Consider the following 16640-nt stretch of genomic DNA (forward strand, 5'->3'; position numbering starts at 1 on the left):
GCCGCGTAAAGTTGAAAAGGGTTTAAAATGTCGAAGGTTGAGGACTAAAGTTCGCTCAAAGTGTAAGTGCGGTTTAACGCCCTTGCCCCTGAATTCGGAAAAGACCACCTATACTGAAAGTGATGCCTTCATTACTGCACTTATTGCTGCACACTATTAATCTTGAAAGGCTTTCAGAACAACTCGACAATAAGACATTTCTGACAAGGTGTTAACAAACATAACACACATTTAGGCCTAGAAAAAGCTGACTTTTTCGTGTATATTTGACAGCTAAGGTCTTAGATCGTATCAAATCAAGTTAGAAGGAAATGTGAACAAATTACATATTGAAGCATTACAGTATATAGAACCTACATGTTTGCAATAAAATCGAAGAACTATGGCAAGTAATTTTGACATCAAAATTCCACTTACTTAGACTTAACTTCGTAGTATTAACAAGTAACAACCAAGAAATAACAATGCCAAACCAAAATAGTACAGCAGGGACCTTTGGTCGAATATATAAATTGCTCACCTTTATGTAAAAGATGTTTCCGTCGTAGATTACGTAACTAGTTCCCGAAATGCGAAAGGGCAGGTCGTATACGCTGGCGTCTTCTCCTTGCAAAAACTGTTCGGTGTTGTCGTACTCCTGGAAGGTCAGAAAACAAATTGGCTTACAAACACGGAGTTTAACACAAACACTTTGCAGATATCAGCTTTTTTTCTCCACCAAAATAGAAAACTAAAGTAAAAAAAAACGATTACAATTGAATACGCTACAAAAAGGGGAATATCGCTTTGTAATTACAGCAAAGTTCGTTAAAAATCGTTAAGTTTTTTAATCAAAATTAAACCTAATCTTATATTGCGATTCTAATTAAAATTTTAAACTAAACTCACTCCGTAATATTTAATTTGTACCAAAAAACACAATTACACGTGAATTTACCTTAATCATGTGTCCTCATAATCCTTAAAACGTAACTGTAATCTACTGATTCGTGTTACAAACACGAAAAAAAAATTTCAGAGAAAACACTAAACAATGACAAAAAACCAAAAATTTAAAAATATCCACTAAAGCGTGACTGACCTGTATCGTCCTAGAATCGCTGGGTATGAAGAACACGTGACCGGGGTTATAGATGGGGTCTTTGGACCAGGACCCAGCCTGGGGTCGCATCGAAGTGGAAAGACTAACGTTGCTACCGATTCCGGAAAGTGTCCCAGGACAACCGAACACTAGAAAAAAAGAAGTTACCTTGAAATTGTGCAGACTTAAATAAAGAATAGCACTGTATACTATAGTTGGTAGAGGGTGGTTGGTTGTTCATGTTGGGTTTGCAGATGAAATATGTGTTTCAATTTTAATCGATAATTTAAGATGAAATGCGTGATTTGATAAAGGTTTCAGTTGTAGCCGGTATTGAAAACGCTTTACTTTTGACAACAAATTACAATTTTTTTTAAAAATCGGTAATTGGAGTGATTTTATAATAATTATCGTCCAGTAAAACTAATAGTTTGTTTCCGAAAATAAAATAGTGTAAAAAATAGATTTTTATTTTAGTTCAAACGTATACGATCTTATGTAAACTTCTGAGGTAGCGAAAGGTCATTGCAATTTGGTTACAAAACCGCGGCGTAATTGCGCGCCAAGTATTATTCTGTAAGCTGCGATCTTACAAAATAATACTTACAAACTTTAAACATTATCACGATTAACGATTAAATTACCGGTGCACACAAGTTGAACCGAATAGGTTTCATATCAAACGCTTATAAAAACAAAAGCTGCGGACATGTCGCATTTGGCCTCAAGCAAAGCCGAGCAATGTTCAAGACAATTTGCCCAGATCAATGTCGAAGGCGTAATACAAGGTTTTGGCAATTAAGCAGTCGGACTAATGAAGACGAACGAGTTAATTAATTGCACTTGCACAGGAAGATCAATTGTAATCCCGGCACAACACAACTGGCTACAGCACGAGGGGGAGGGGGCATTGGTGGTTCTACCAGAGTTGGGCAAATTAGAAAGAGTCTGTAAAGGTTTGTGGTGTTTTGCAATATTAGGACATTTACCTTAAAAACGCTTTGGCGTTGATTTCAATTTAACGCTATCACCAGTTGTATAGGTTAAGTACCCTTTTATCAGTTTTTTTTAGTAAATTAAAAAAAATTAAATGATTTTTGTCTCAAAAATTTTTAAAGCGATAAATTTTAAACAATTCGGAAAGTAAATTTACGGCTATCATCATTAGCATACAAATGGGTTCTTGGGGTTGTACCAGAGTTGGGCAAATTAGAAACAGTCTGTAAAGGTTTCTGGTGTTTTGCAATTCGTGATATTTACCTCATGAGAAACGCTTTGGCAATGATTTTAATTTAACGATGTAATGATACGTGGTTTAGCGCTGAAACCAGCACCTTTAACAAATTGTATAGAGGTTGCCAACCTTTTTATCAATTTATTTTTAATTAAAATTAAATTCATTAATTTTCTTATGATAAGTTGTAAAACGATTTATTTGTTCTAGTTTCCTAAGTTCGAAAGGTTATACGTCTAAAAATAATTATTATAATATACAATGACTGATAAAACGCAATTAAACAACCCAAAAACTCAGGGAAAAAACTCTATTATAATTGTTGGCTGTGCAATAATCATTGGGTCCAATTTATTGTTAAATCTAGGTCCAATTTATTGTTAAATCTTTCACAGAAGCCAGAAGAATTTCAAAAAACGGTACGAAATAAAATTTGACCTATATAAAAAAAATCATAAATTTCTACGGGCACGCGTTGCTTCCAACGATGATTGCCGGGTAAATCGTCGGAAAACAAAAATTACACGCGTCTTATCGTAACAAGCGTTGAACTGCAGAAAGTAATAAGCGGCTCGTAAAGTTATCCAAGGTGGCAATTTGCCGACTAACGTCTTATACTGGCGACCCGCATTCGAGTGCTGGCTCTAATTGTCGGTTAGGAACGCTATTAGCCGCTTCCGCAAGACGAAACTGGCCAGTTTATTGGGCCGGTTCTATAGAAGCCGGCTCCATATGTTGTTCTGACCAATTTTTGTCGGAATCGGTCGTTAATATACAACAGCGGAATAAAAATGCCACCAAGGGTTAAAAGAGGTCGCTTTTTTACGCCAGGTTGGTCTATAAGACATATACGAAGTAAACGGGTCAAAAAAGCGCAGTTTTTTAAATAGAGCTTTTTTGAGCTTAGCATATTAGTTGCGTGCGCAAGACAAAACTATACATTTTTCTCGGTCAATTTTAAAATTTTTGCAAAGTTACGCCAATTTTCGTTCGTTCCACTACTACTACGGAAAGTACGACAGCGGTATAAAAATGTCAATACGATAGACAGAAGGCAATACATGTCTCCCAGCTTCTGAATTTTGACTTTGAATGCAAATTGATCCTAAGGGTTGGTAAAAGGGTGGGGCGTTTAATAAACAGCCCTTTTCAGAGTCGGCCTACAAACGAGCATAGAAAAGGTCGCGTAGTGGTCGGCCCCGGTTGTAAAACTAAAAATAAAAGAGACTGGCTATTTTTTCTCGAGTGGCCCATGGCGCGCCTGCTCGTAAAGTCAGGCGTCAGAGTCCACAATTAATAAATTTTACGAGGCCGACACGGTGGCACTTAATGCACGGCGTCCCCTTGGAAGTTTATTTGCTCAACCGGCCAAGCCCGTCACTTAATTCGTGCGGCTGGCGAGCTCGTAAAATGCGCGAACGCTCGTTCCTGTTTTCGACGCCCGAAAGACGCGAATCTCTGTAACATTTTTTGTTTCCACTTGTACAATGCAATTGTTTACTACTGGTCTCTTGCGAACCACGCGTTGAATGTTTGAATTGTTCTGACAGTTAAGGTATTGTATTATGCTTCATGTATTTACATATAAATCTCATTTTGTTTATCCATCACACGCTTTTCAGGGTTGGTATGTCCGATAATTTCGGATCGGGCAAAATACCCCGATACCAAGTGGTATCGGTACTCGTCCAACACTGGGCTGGCATAGGTGCTGAACACGTACCAAACTAATTAAGCAATGAAATGGGATACAACGCAACCACTTCTATCTTGAAATGGAAATTGTTTAGACAATAGTGAATGAATAGTAGAGAGTATAACATTGCTTTTTTCGTCTATAGCGAATTGTGCCTTAACTTGAAAACGTTACACTTGTACATCTTAATTTTAATTTGTAAGCATTTTCTCTTTTCTGGTTCGTATTTTGCAAACGGTACACCAGTGAAGATGCAATTATACGTAAAGTCCCGAACTCAGGGCCTATGGAGCCCTTGCGGTCAATTGAGAGGACGCGGGACGTTAATTAGTTTCCGTTGTGCTGAATGTCATGTAAATTATGCTGCGACAAGCCCCGGGTATGCGTCACAGTGTTAGCAAAACATGGTCAAATATGGCTCGCTACACTGGTTTATACAAGGGATGTGTATATATTAAGCCCGGTTTGACTGGAAACGCAAAATGCGGTTTTGTAACTTCCTTCTTTAACGATCACACAAAAGGCTTGAGCAGTATATTTATGTATAGACCTTATGGAATGCCGTCTATTAATTGCACAAAAAGAAAGTTGCTGGCCAAAATAAGCAAATTTTAACCTCCGTTATTAATAGCGCAATAATAATAAAATATTGTATCGTTTCAGTTCTTTCTACACAATTTCCAAAAAAAGTGTTGAAATTGTCAAAACATTGTTGAAATTCAAGAAACTAAAAAAATCGTCAAAAGTCCTAAATGGAGTGTGCATGAAACCTATAAGGAAACCCTCCACTACTTTGTTGCATATAGAACACGGGCAAAAGAAAATCTTGTGGGTAAGCAACGCACATATCACATAGGCAAAATTTACATTAAGATAACACACAAAAAACACAGTACAGCAAATCGACTCTTACTGTATTTGACGCAGTTGAAGGTGACGTGAAGGTACTTGTAGGTGCCAGGGCACGGGTTGGGGTTAAAATGCTGGTCGGAAACCGTCACTTTACAGGTCGTCTTGTTGTTGCACCTAAACAGAGGAAAGAAAAAAACAGTCAGATCGACATTACGTTCAACTTTTTGTATAGGTCAAACGTTTTATACTAAACCTTGTAATGTCTATTTTCCAGTGATGTTGGTGACTTATGACTTAATTTGACTTTTCGTGATAAGATATAACACAATAGTGTAATATACAATAGGCCTCCTTCTTCTGTCATTGTCATACCCAACGATATTTTAACTAGCGAACATCGAACACTTAACCTACGAAGAGTCACTGACAATAAAATAAAAAAGCGGGCAGGAAGAATTTATTGTTTCCTCCTGTGCGAGCTTTGAACTTCGCAAACAAAACGCTTTCCTGGTTAAGGAATATGCCAAGTGGAATTCGCGGGGACGGATTGCGTGGGATTTAAACTCGAATTGAAACCGACTGATGTATCAGCGCCTCTCGTTTTGCATTCAAAAGCCTATTATGGAGGTTTTGACGGGCGCTTGGCAAATCGGTTTCCACCAGTCCCATTGGCGTTTCGACGCGAGATGCAACGACCTTTCTATACTTGTATGCCGGGAAATTACACGCTATTTTCGGGAATCGCACGCGAAATTTGGCTTTTATAGGGTATTTATTGTAGCTGACAATGAACAAATATAGTTTTTTCTACAAAAAAGGAAGTAATATGCAGTGCAAAGCACAACCTTTACAGCTACACCTATTTTGCTGTAAAGCTCAGTAGTTGTGTTGCGTTTAAACAGAAATGAATCTCGACCAACTAAATGTGTTATTTGTCTATTTCAAGGGTAAATCGAGCCATTTTCTTACAACGCAGACGCGTGATCTATAGGGGGTGAAAAGGTCACAAAATCAAGGTATTTTAATTCGCAATAAAACCCGAGCCTCTACAAAGAAAAGTGGGTTAACGTGTCCACTGTTTGCGCTGACCGTTACGGCCGAAAAGCCAATCTCTTAAACAGCGGTGTTAGTTACAGACGCCAGCATTTGGAAAACCGCCTGTGTGGCAATACGTGACACTAACAGCGGGCCCCAATAGGCCTAATAGCCGGTCGGGGGGACATTAAACTGTCCAAAGCCTGGCTGGGTAACCGAACACAAAGAAACCTAATGTGGGGGCGCAAACAAAACGGACCCGCGGAAAATTGGCGCGCGTCCAAACAAATTTACCCAAAATGGGGGTTAGGGGGTCCCAAATCGCCCCCGTTCGATAACAGGTGCCGTCAACGGGTGCTTTCTTGTGGCAGCCACGCTGACTGAACTAACGGCTCGACGGCCAAAACAGGAATGTCGGGCGTTTTTTTAGTTTTTTTTTTTTTTTTTTTTTTGGATGGCGAAATATCTCTCGACAAATCGATGGGCGCTTAACGTCTTTAAAAGGATTTTTTTGGCTTTGCTCGCTGTCGATAGGAATTTCTTCGCACGGGGCAAGATTACAGGTTTTGAAGATTTAACATTATTTATAGGCGTTTTTTTTGAAGCGATTTGTAAATTTAAATTTTGTATCAAAAATTAGCTAAAAATAAGTTAGGGCTGCTATTCTTGTATTAGAAAAGCGTCAACACCAGTTTTACTGCAAAAATTGCATTTCACTTTAAAAGTTCCAATTTTTAAATAAAAAAATAACCGTTTAAAGTCAAAATAACTTTTGGGTAAAAATAAATTTAACTGTTCATGTTGAAAGTTAAACAGCTTTACTCAGACGTTGCGTCCCGAAATAAAACACTCAGAAATATTCCATTTGCGTGCGCACTTCGGCGGTACGTTTTGATCGGGCGATGCCCCCCTGCCCCCACTTCACCCCCATGGGTGAGAGGGGGTGGTTATGTCCGAGCATACCCCCTTGCACTGACCCATGGGACATCAGCGCCCTGACCCGTGCACCCCTGGGGAGCCGTTCTGTTGTCTTAAGTCCGCTTAGGGGGCGACAGGCTTAGGCAGAAAAAAACGGGGAATATAAACGGGGGCTAAAAAGTGGGGTGTGAATTGAAGGCCCCTGTCAGGTTGGGGACTCGAGTTTCTGGGCGACTTTGGGAACGTCAAGGTTGTTTACTTTGGCCATTTGGGCGATTTTATCGCATAAGTCCAGCGTGCTATAAGCTATTGGAATATTTAACTATAACTCGTTCTTTATTGTCTGGCTAATTACAGGTTTCCTGCCAAGCCGAGTGGGCATAGTCTGGTGCATTTTGGGACCCTTGCCCTGGGGCTGTTATCCGGGGCAAGGGCCCCAAGGCACGGACGGTCCGCGAGGTTGGCGCCACGCGAAAAGCAAACAGAAACAACCATGGGCTTCTGCGTTCTTAAATTAGGACTTAAGGGCTTCACGTAAGGAACGGTGCTGATTGCAGTTTATGGCTTTAGGTTTTTTTGACGGCTTTAAGTATGATTTTTACTGCTTCAAATTTGAAAATTTCTGCTTTAAGTTCGTTATGTTAAGAAAACTGGGTATCTAGATGCAGTAAATAATCCTAAATGTGCATTTTTGTGTTATAATCACGATATTGAGTATTTAGATACAATAATAAATCCTTGATGTGCCTATTATGTGCTAAAGGCGTTTTTAAAAACAGGCCAACATTATTTGCATCACTCGCCATTAAGCAACTCTAAAGTTATGTTTTGTTTTTTTTAATAACATTTACCTTGTGCTGCATAATTTTAAATTCTTAAAACACTAATTTTAAATTCTTAAAAAAGAGCGTCACACGAAATGCAGCCAACTAGAAAGCGCGGCACATTTTCCGGTGAACTTTAAAAGGCGAGAGTGTCAAAACTTTACATCTGGCTGCACCAAGTAAAATTAATTAAAGTGGGGACAGTTCCGGTTACGCTTCGTTGCGCGCCAATTAAATTGCCGAGTGACGGCGCGTCCAAGCGTCACGTGACCGAAGAGTTTAATCAGTTTTGCATCGACGCGCGTGAACGGATCCTAGGAACGCAATATACACGTTTGGGGAAGGGCATTTTAAAATAGGCCATGTTTTCAAGAAGGAGGACTTTTTTTGAAGGCTTTTTGAGAACTAGACACTTTTATGCAAGTTTTACTTAAACAGTTTCCGTATTTTGAATCTTTCATTTTTCCAAGTCGAAATCTGGAAAACAGGTTGAATTGTTCTTTGTTTCAATGTGACATAATAACGTGATATAATGAAGACGGTTGTGCAAAAGCTTGTCGACATTAAAAAAACAATTCATCGTTGAACAGTGCCACCTGATTTCCTGATTTAGTATTTTGAAGTAACTTATTAAATGACAAAAGTATGTGAGGAGGTGTTAATTAAGACCAAGGAAATTTACATAAAACCGCCCAAACAAATGTTGTTTACAAATCCAGTTAACAGCAAACAGCTACTGTTTGGGTTACCAGCCTCTATTTGCATTAAGTGCAATTTGGCTATTAATTGAAATGCAAGACGAAATGCCCTATTTCGAAACTTTGTTATGTTAAAGTAAACCATTAATGATTTGTATTAAATGTAAAATAACGGCAGCTATGTGGTATGTTTTACTGGTTGCTGTTTTCGGTAACGGAGCATCAAATTACCCTGCAAAGGCAGGCAATCCCGGATGTTTACAAAGAGTCGCTTTACATAAGTGTCAGTCAAACGTCGTTCCTAACCGATTACGGCTTAACCGAAAATTTGGGAGAAAAAACAAAGGCTCAAAAAGCCTTGGATCGTCTTGAACGACGGATATATAGTTTCAGTAGAAACAAACTAGATAGGATTAGATAGCCATAAAGAACTAAAAAAAAACCATAGGGGTACAGGCTCATAAACCTAATATTCGCAACTCCATACCAATCTAAGTCATGTCTGAAATTTTGTAAATTGTACGATGCATATTTTGGCTATAAAGCTGCGGAAAATAAATCGGTCAACTCTAAAACATTCCAAAGCAAACCAAAAACGAATAGCGACAAAAATAAGATATGTCCGGAAAATAAATTGTCGGCCCATATAAAAACCGGGACGGCCGGATTGCATTAGCATAGCGACGCAACACGCACACAAAAAAGAAAACGACCGTCTTAAAAACTTAAAGACCCGAATAACAGCAGCAGCAACGGCGGCCCAGAGCGAGCAGACGGCTTATCGTATCTCTGCCCCAAATCGCAGCACTCATCTCGTATCGCGCTCAGCGGGGATTTATTACAAGCTTGGTCGGGCGTGTAGCAAGCCTCACAGCAGTGTACCAAGCCGAGAGATCTGTTGCTTCTGCTGCTGCTGTGCCGCTTTGGTTTCGTTGGCCCTCCGCCGCCGCGGATTAACGGGTCACGGCGTCAAGGTCGCGAAAGGTTGCGGTGTTTGTTAACGAGCGAATTGTTGGGATTTTGGGAAATTGAAAGAAAATGGGAACAAAATGAACGCTTCAAAATGTCGATGTGGGCATCTGACATTGGGGCAAAATACACACTACAAATATTACAATGTTGGGCTTATTTGTCACTTGGTAAATGGCTAGTTTGGAGGACATTATTACACGCTGTTAAAGAAAACTATTTTTGGAATAATGAAAAAACAAAAAATACGCACAAGGGAAAAAGTCAAGATTTTAAAAGTTGTAAAATTCGCGTATTTTTCACGTGCCTGAAAACCAGAGCTTATAGCGCTGTGCAAAACAGTCCTAAAATTTTCGTCTTTACAGTTCAGAGACCAAAATTACCTAACGCGGCATACTTAATTTTTACCGCATGGCACACTCTACCCAAATACCGAGGCTTGGCTGAACAGCTCATTTAATTATAGCATGCGTGCGTGTGGTGTGTGTGTGTGGCTATATTTCCCCGAAAATACATCGCCGAAAAAAGGGCGCATGTCTGATGTACGGGCGGTTATGTTTAGCCTTGACACACACACACATCAACAACCAAAAAATTGGCCTAGAGGATCACAATAAACGGATCGATCACATCTGATAAACAACTTGTCAGCGGGTGGATTTCAGGTGGACACGTTTTGGCGGCGAGCGGCCATTTCCCTGCTTGGGCCGAAAACACGAGCGACAATCCCTGGCTACAAACAGAACACGGCTGAGGCTATGGGCCCGAAATGAGAGTTCTGACTGGTCGGTTTACATCATCGCCTTAAACAAGGCTATAATGTCTATAGTTCATTGGTTAGATCGCTTGAAATGACACTTTTTACAACTGTAAAGCGTTTTAGGCGGAGAGGTAACGGTTTTGATATCGGAAGAGGTATACAAAGGGTTGGAATATGGCCATTTCATGTAAAAACAGTCTAAGTGGTGGAAAGGGCATACAGGCATGGCTAAAAATGAGCCTGGTACATGTTTGTTTTTAGTCGAACGGACAAAAAGCTAAAATGTGTCTTAAAAGAGCGATTGGTGCATCTAAAAGTACCCAGGGATTTTGAAATTTACAAAAACGCGGCTACAGCGAGGAATCTTTGCGTTCTAAAAGACGCCGTAAAATAAATTAAAGGGTTTTAAAATGATATCAAAACAGAAAGTGTCAGACGAGGTAACGCAACTCGTCGAGCAAACGACAAAAAACGTTTCAAAGCAGTGGTAAAACAGGCACAGAAGCAGATCCAAAACGGAGAAACCTTGTCTATTTTTCGATAAAAAAACGGCCGACACAAAGCTGATTTAATCGCTATCCAATACATGATCGCCATGAGAGTTTGGGTTACAGGCGAGCCGAAATAGCTTGGCGATCGCGCTGGGCGATAGAGGCTATCCTGTGTACAGCCAAAACAGAACCACCAAACTGCATAATGCTATCTGGTCCCGAATCCCTACCCATTTGATACGCGCGCGGATCTCAACTTACTTGCCTAAGCCGTGTATTAGAAGCATGGGAGAAAGAACTTGGCCACACCCGTATGGCAACTGGGCGCTTTTAAAGGACATCGCGAAAAGCCGTTTTCGGTTGCGGCAATCAACGCACATCAATGGCGTTTTTTATCGTTCACTTAAAATCTGAAGGCGATATGTGTTGAATGAACTACGTTTGTTGCACCCGTTTAGTAAAACCATGGAGTCCTTTTTTAGCCCTCTTTTAAATGGCAATAACACTGGCTGTAAGAGCTAAAGACTGGTCCTTTTTTAGCCCTCTTTTAAATGGCAATAACACTGGCTGTAAGAGCTAAAGACTGATATCAATAACGGCCAGCATGCCTTTTCAATAAACCAAAGTTTAATGACTTACAGCAAACATCAACAGCAGAAATCAAACATTATGAGAGCTAGGGCGGCTAATGCAACTGGACTTATAGTCACCTTAGACCAGCGTTTCACAATCTATGGACGCGATCCAAATTTGGGTCGCCGTTTGAGTTTGTTTGGAATGATTTTATGGTCAAATTTGCTGCGATAGGTTCTGAGAGAAACTTCTAGAAAATTTGAGAAAATTGCAAAAGCAATCCGAAGACATTGCTTAACCTTATCGAATAGAAGTAATTTATCCTGTGCTATATTTGTCTTGCGTTTTTGTCCACTTATAAACAGTTAACTGAAGAGTTGGGTCGCCGAAGTTTGTATTTAGGTCAAGGCGAAATGAGATGGAGAAACACTGCCTTATATCAACATGGAATTACTTACTTTTCCTGCATGATCCCCAGCGCTTCTGGCATGTAGCAGTGGATGTTGCGCATCTTGTCCGCGCTTGTGGCACATGTTTCCGTATTCTGGCGCCCGTATTCGGCGGCCATAACCTGAAAATGCGAACAGACGCCGTTATGTTTGAGTCAAGGTCAGACGAAATACTGAAGGTTTGGAACTGAGAAGTTGGCTGAACTTACGGGTTCAAACTATCCAAACTATCACTGCTAATATGACAAAAAAAACAGTTTATCTTATTTTAGCCCGTTTTTGTGCCTTTTTTCCGCTTTCGTTACATAGATTGCAAACGGAAGTGAAGAAATAGGACCTGGTTGCTTTTGCGGCAATGAAAAAATTAATAGAGTTGAACAAAGACAAAGCAATTGCTAAAAAGGTTAACTCTTCTCGCCTCGGTTATGCAAATAGGTGGCTATTGAAATAAGCCACTATACAAAAAAGTGACTATGCAAATAAGTGGCTATTCAAATTGTCTTATAAGTTTTACAGCCAAAAAACTGTCGCTTGCAGCCTCATAGCGGTAATTTTAAACTGGCCAGGAGGTTAGAAAGGGCGAAAAGACTGTGAACCCAACGCTTTTCGAAGCCGTCACGTGAAAGCAAGTCGCAGCCGGACGTGGTTTGAGTACAACTTTACAAGCGCTCATGCCTAGCGTCGTAAACGTCGAGCAATTAAATCCAATTAGCAATGATGGAAGGCGTCGGGCCTGAGGCGTTGTAGGTGTCTCCGTCGCATGTAAAATCCAAAGCAACGAATGAGCGATGTACAAAGCAGCAACCAAGGAAAGTAGAAAGAAGAAAATAATCAGAGGGGCAACCGGCGAAAATGAGTGATTATGTCAGGGCGGATTTAATGCCTCTCTCTTGGCAAATTGCCAAAGTGATTGATTTAACTTACAATGCGGGGGGAGGGGGGGGGTTGGTTGCCGCCAAGTTCCAGTTAGGGAAAGTACAGTCAACGAAACAACTCTAAACCCAAACTCGTAAAGAATTTTAGGGAGTTTGTTTTGGGCCCTTTGTAACTGTTTTACTTCACCGAATTTTTGTTGTTCTCTGAAATATAAGCCAATACCTGATGCTACAAGCATGTCCAAAAAATGTGCTCAGATTCTAATGTAGCCTAACAATTTCATTTGACCAATAATATTTGGATATACGCCTCATTTTTTTCTAATCAAAATTTTTCGGTCCCATTCTTTTACATGCATGAAAAAAAACAGTACGTAAAAGACAGCCAAAAATCAGTTTTTCATAAGAAAATACCTCGATAACGTCCGTTCCGGGGCAGCGCAGTACGATCGGGTAATTCTCGCACGCCAGCTCGCTCGGAATTGGAAAGCGAAGTTTGGAGCCGAGGCCGAAATTCAGTCGAGCTGCGAAAACAAGAAAAGGTTAAATTTACTGTCATAGTCTTGTTCTTGGGACTTGGGAGTGCTGTTTATAAGGTTAGCGGTGAGGCTTACGAAAGGCGATCTCCGATTGCTGACTTTATTGGGATTATTGGATTTAATGGCGGTTTGCTGGATACGGTCTAATTTCGACTGCCTCGTTTTGGCTTGAAAACATAAAACTGGACGAGATTTGTGGTTGAAAATGGTAGACAGGTTTTGATAGCGTGATAAGTGTGCCCAGCCCTGACATTTTTAAATTATTTTCAAATATGTCGATTTCTTGTACAGCAAAGTGTAGAAACAGTCTCAACGGCAAATCACGTAATGGTAACTCTTGGCAAAACTAGAACCTCTTTACGAATTGTGGTTAATTTTTGGCAAGTTCCACTTGCGGTAAGTTATCGCAAAATGTATTAGTTACATGTTGCTTTGATAAAGGCGGTTAAATTAAAAAAGACAGGTGTTTTTTATTTTGTATAGGCTTTGATGTTTATTCCATGTCTAACTACAGCCTTTAGTCATTATGCTCTTAAAACTGTTTTAATTTATCCCCACATGTTCCACCAAACCATCCGCATTGTCACAAAACGGATTACGTTCAAATCCTCCGACGAATCTATGAAAACGATGTTTTATTCATTTCCCGATGGCTGGGTCGGTCGAATTCCGACGGATAAAGGCTCGTTAGGGCGGCAGGGGGTCCCAAAAGGCTGTCCACAAAGCGGGAAGTGTACCATATATATATGTGTATGCATGAGCGGGTCGTTATTCAGCACGGCGCATTATTATCGAGCGCTGTGTCGTTACGGCATCGCAGATTTAGTGGTGGCCTTTGACAGAACTCAATATGTAGCGGTCCGGCCGGGCACATGCATAATTAATGTCAACGTACGGGCATTGTCGGTGCCGATATTTTTTCAGGGGGGTTTCGGTACGTTTTGGCCCTGTAGGGTGCTGTGCAGATGGTGGAACTGCGGCCTAATCTGCAATTGTCGGGATTAGCCGGTGACCGAAAAGCAGCCGTTACAACAAGTGACCGGCGGGCTGCTGTTTGCGAACATGCCCGGGACGGTTAGAAGTGCTGGAAGTCGCGTTTTGAAACGTCCGGAGGCGCTATAACTAGCAGGAGGGGGTGGGTACACACTACACATGTTGCCCGAAACACGCGGTTCCGTGTCTGATCCTTGCGTCCGCCGTGTACGATAAAACGTATCCGGATAACTGATCAACTTTTCGTTAATCCTAACCAGCGCCCATAAGTTGCGTACAGGTCGATTTTTATATAGCGATTGCCATTAGCGAGCGCTTCGAAAGCAAACATACAGCGACATATACACGGCTTCGATTGATGGGCCGCTTCGGATAAGGCTATTTGCCGAAGCCGGGCGTGGCGGCTACATATGAGCGCTTCAGTGTTTTAAGCAAACGTTGACAACTAAATTTATTTTGGCTTTTTTTTTAATTGGATTAAAATTAGAATTAGATGATTTTATTTTCTCACATTAGACTAAAATTAGAATCACCAATTTTTAAAAACAAAATTTAAACTAGAATTTGCCTTTAATCACTAAAAATGCCGTTGGACAAATTAGCACTTTTGATAAATCCGAAAAACACTAGAACTATAGAATTACAGAAGCAATACAATTCACAAATTAGGTTAAAACTACAATTAGCCGCATTTTGCTCGGATTCAAAGAGAAAACTAGAATTATTATCTATAGTTGTCCAACTCTGGTCTAAGCGATTCCGGGTGAGATTATGTCAATAGCGCTTTGCCCGCGTCATTTCGTCCAGAACAAAATCGGCGAACAACGGGATCAAAAGTTGAAACCAGCGTTTTGCAAGAGCCTTATGCTTGCCGGCCTTCGCCTATTCTAATGCAAACAGCACGAGGCTATTTGTCAAAACGGTGGCCGCGAACCGTAAAAGGCCTAGAGTCAAGTTTAAAGTGTAGGAACGTGCCCGGATCGCAAAAAGACACCGCAATGGCTGATCACAGCGAATTTTTCTTCCAAACGAACGATAAAGCCCTCACCGCTGAAGGGTAAAATATGACAAATCGCGGCCGAATATAATTTGTCAAGAGCGTCGCGGATCCCTAGAAATCCTTGGATAAAGTGAACCAGGGCTTCCGCGCGAATGGGTCCACGTGGAAAATGCACACACAAATTTCTGCATCTGTAAATATTGTACAGACATTCGATAGGTGAAGTTTAGGAACCATTTACCTCATAACCCACATAACTGCGACAAATTTCGTCTTGAATAGCCAAACCTAAAGGGTTGCAAGAAGTTTTCGTGAATTAAGTGGGGTCTCAAGACTTGTTTAAAAGCCATTTGGTAAACTTGCAAGCTGAGGGCACCCGGTATACATAGTTTAGTGATATTTGTGCCAATCTCGTTGGTCAGGACGACAAAAAGTACATCACAAGTAAATATGCTGCTGCTACCAGTCACATATTAATTTTATCCTATGTTCGGCTACCTATACAATACCGGATGTCGTCACCAGTAAATACAACAAAACCACTTGCATTTCGTTGCATTGTTGATTTATTCCCTGATGAAGACATACTGTATTAGCCAAAATCGTCGGATAAAATAAATAAGTATCAGAAGAGCTTCTTTTAGTATCACACGTACGTATAAAGGCACAAAAGGCTTCGTTCTTAGGATGTTCAGCATTTCGCAGCTAATTCGACCGACCCGACCTAAATGGCAAATTGGGCTCTCGGGCGCTGACGCTACACCTTCTCGACAAATAGCCGAGGCCTTCCTAATTAAAATCAATAGGCGCGGATCTTTATTTGACCCAATTAAGGGCGAAATTAGTTTTTATGGTGGCGCCGCAGCCGTGCGCGCACCACATTACTCCAATCTCGCCATGCATTATTCATGGCGCGAGCTGGTCTACTGGAAAAACTAGCCCCGTGCGCCAACGAACATGGGGGTCCGTTCTGGGGTGCTGAAGAGCCTTACCGTCGGCCGTGTTGATCACAAGCAGAGTGAGGGTGAGGGTTAGGGTCGGGGTGAAAACAGAAGAACCCCAGCGTATGCGGGACTTCGTCATCGTGTGTTTTTTCGAAGCCGATCCGCTCCTTTTTTTGTCTTCTTGTTTTTATTTTCTCTTGCGTTTTAATCCAGGCGTGGTTGCTTTTCAGATGGCACGCCAAATTCGCGGTGTCTTTTTCTTCGGTCTTATTGCTGTTATGTTGCTGAGGATATTGCTGCGGTCACTTAATGGCCCCACATTCTTTAAAACCGCTTTTCTAAAAGTCGCGATCGTTATAAAGTTCCTATCTCCTGAAAAACATGCAAAAAATTGGCTTTTTTTGACTATTTTGGAAATGATTTCCAGAATCCTTGTACAATTTGATGCCGAACATTGATACTGAAGATGCTTTTAGGGGCGTAATGTATTTATCATTTAATATCCAAACAAACTGATTTTCGGTTTGCTTAGTTATGCACTTAGTTTAATCTTTATGATTGGTGTGCAACCAGAATAGTTTGTTTTTCACCATTCGGATTCAGGCAGATTCTGTTATTCGAAAGAAAATTCTGATTTGACCTATACTTAATTAAAATTATGCTAATTAAAAAACAGTCACTGTAGAGTGGCCAAAATTGCAAATACAAC

General features: G+C 40.7%; 1 protein-coding gene across 1 annotated transcript in view; it reads right to left on the bottom strand.

The window, feature by feature from the left end:
- LOC146164999 (adhesion G protein-coupled receptor L2-like) overlaps nt 1–16291 on the bottom strand; it is a 60591-nt gene extending 44300 nt beyond the window's left edge. Inside the window, exons 1-6 of the mRNA XM_083380904.1 lie at nt 15980–16291; nt 12870–12979; nt 11590–11702; nt 4925–5037; nt 1082–1230; nt 521–637 (exon numbers count right to left, since the gene is read on the bottom strand). Of these exons, the coding sequence (XP_083237030.1) occupies nt 521–637; nt 1082–1230; nt 4925–5037; nt 11590–11702; nt 12870–12979; nt 15980–16070 (693 nt within the window). The 5' untranslated portion in view covers nt 16071–16291. The remainder of the gene's footprint in view (nt 1–520; nt 638–1081; nt 1231–4924; nt 5038–11589; nt 11703–12869; nt 12980–15979) is intronic.
- Between the last annotated feature and the right edge of the window lie 349 nt (nt 16292–16640).

The sequence above is a fragment of the Ascidiella aspersa genome, chromosome 2 (genome assembly GCF_963924565.1).
Source record: "Ascidiella aspersa chromosome 2, kaAscAspe10.2, whole genome shotgun sequence".
Classification (NCBI taxonomy): Eukaryota; Metazoa; Chordata; class Ascidiacea; order Phlebobranchia; family Ascidiidae; genus Ascidiella; species Ascidiella aspersa.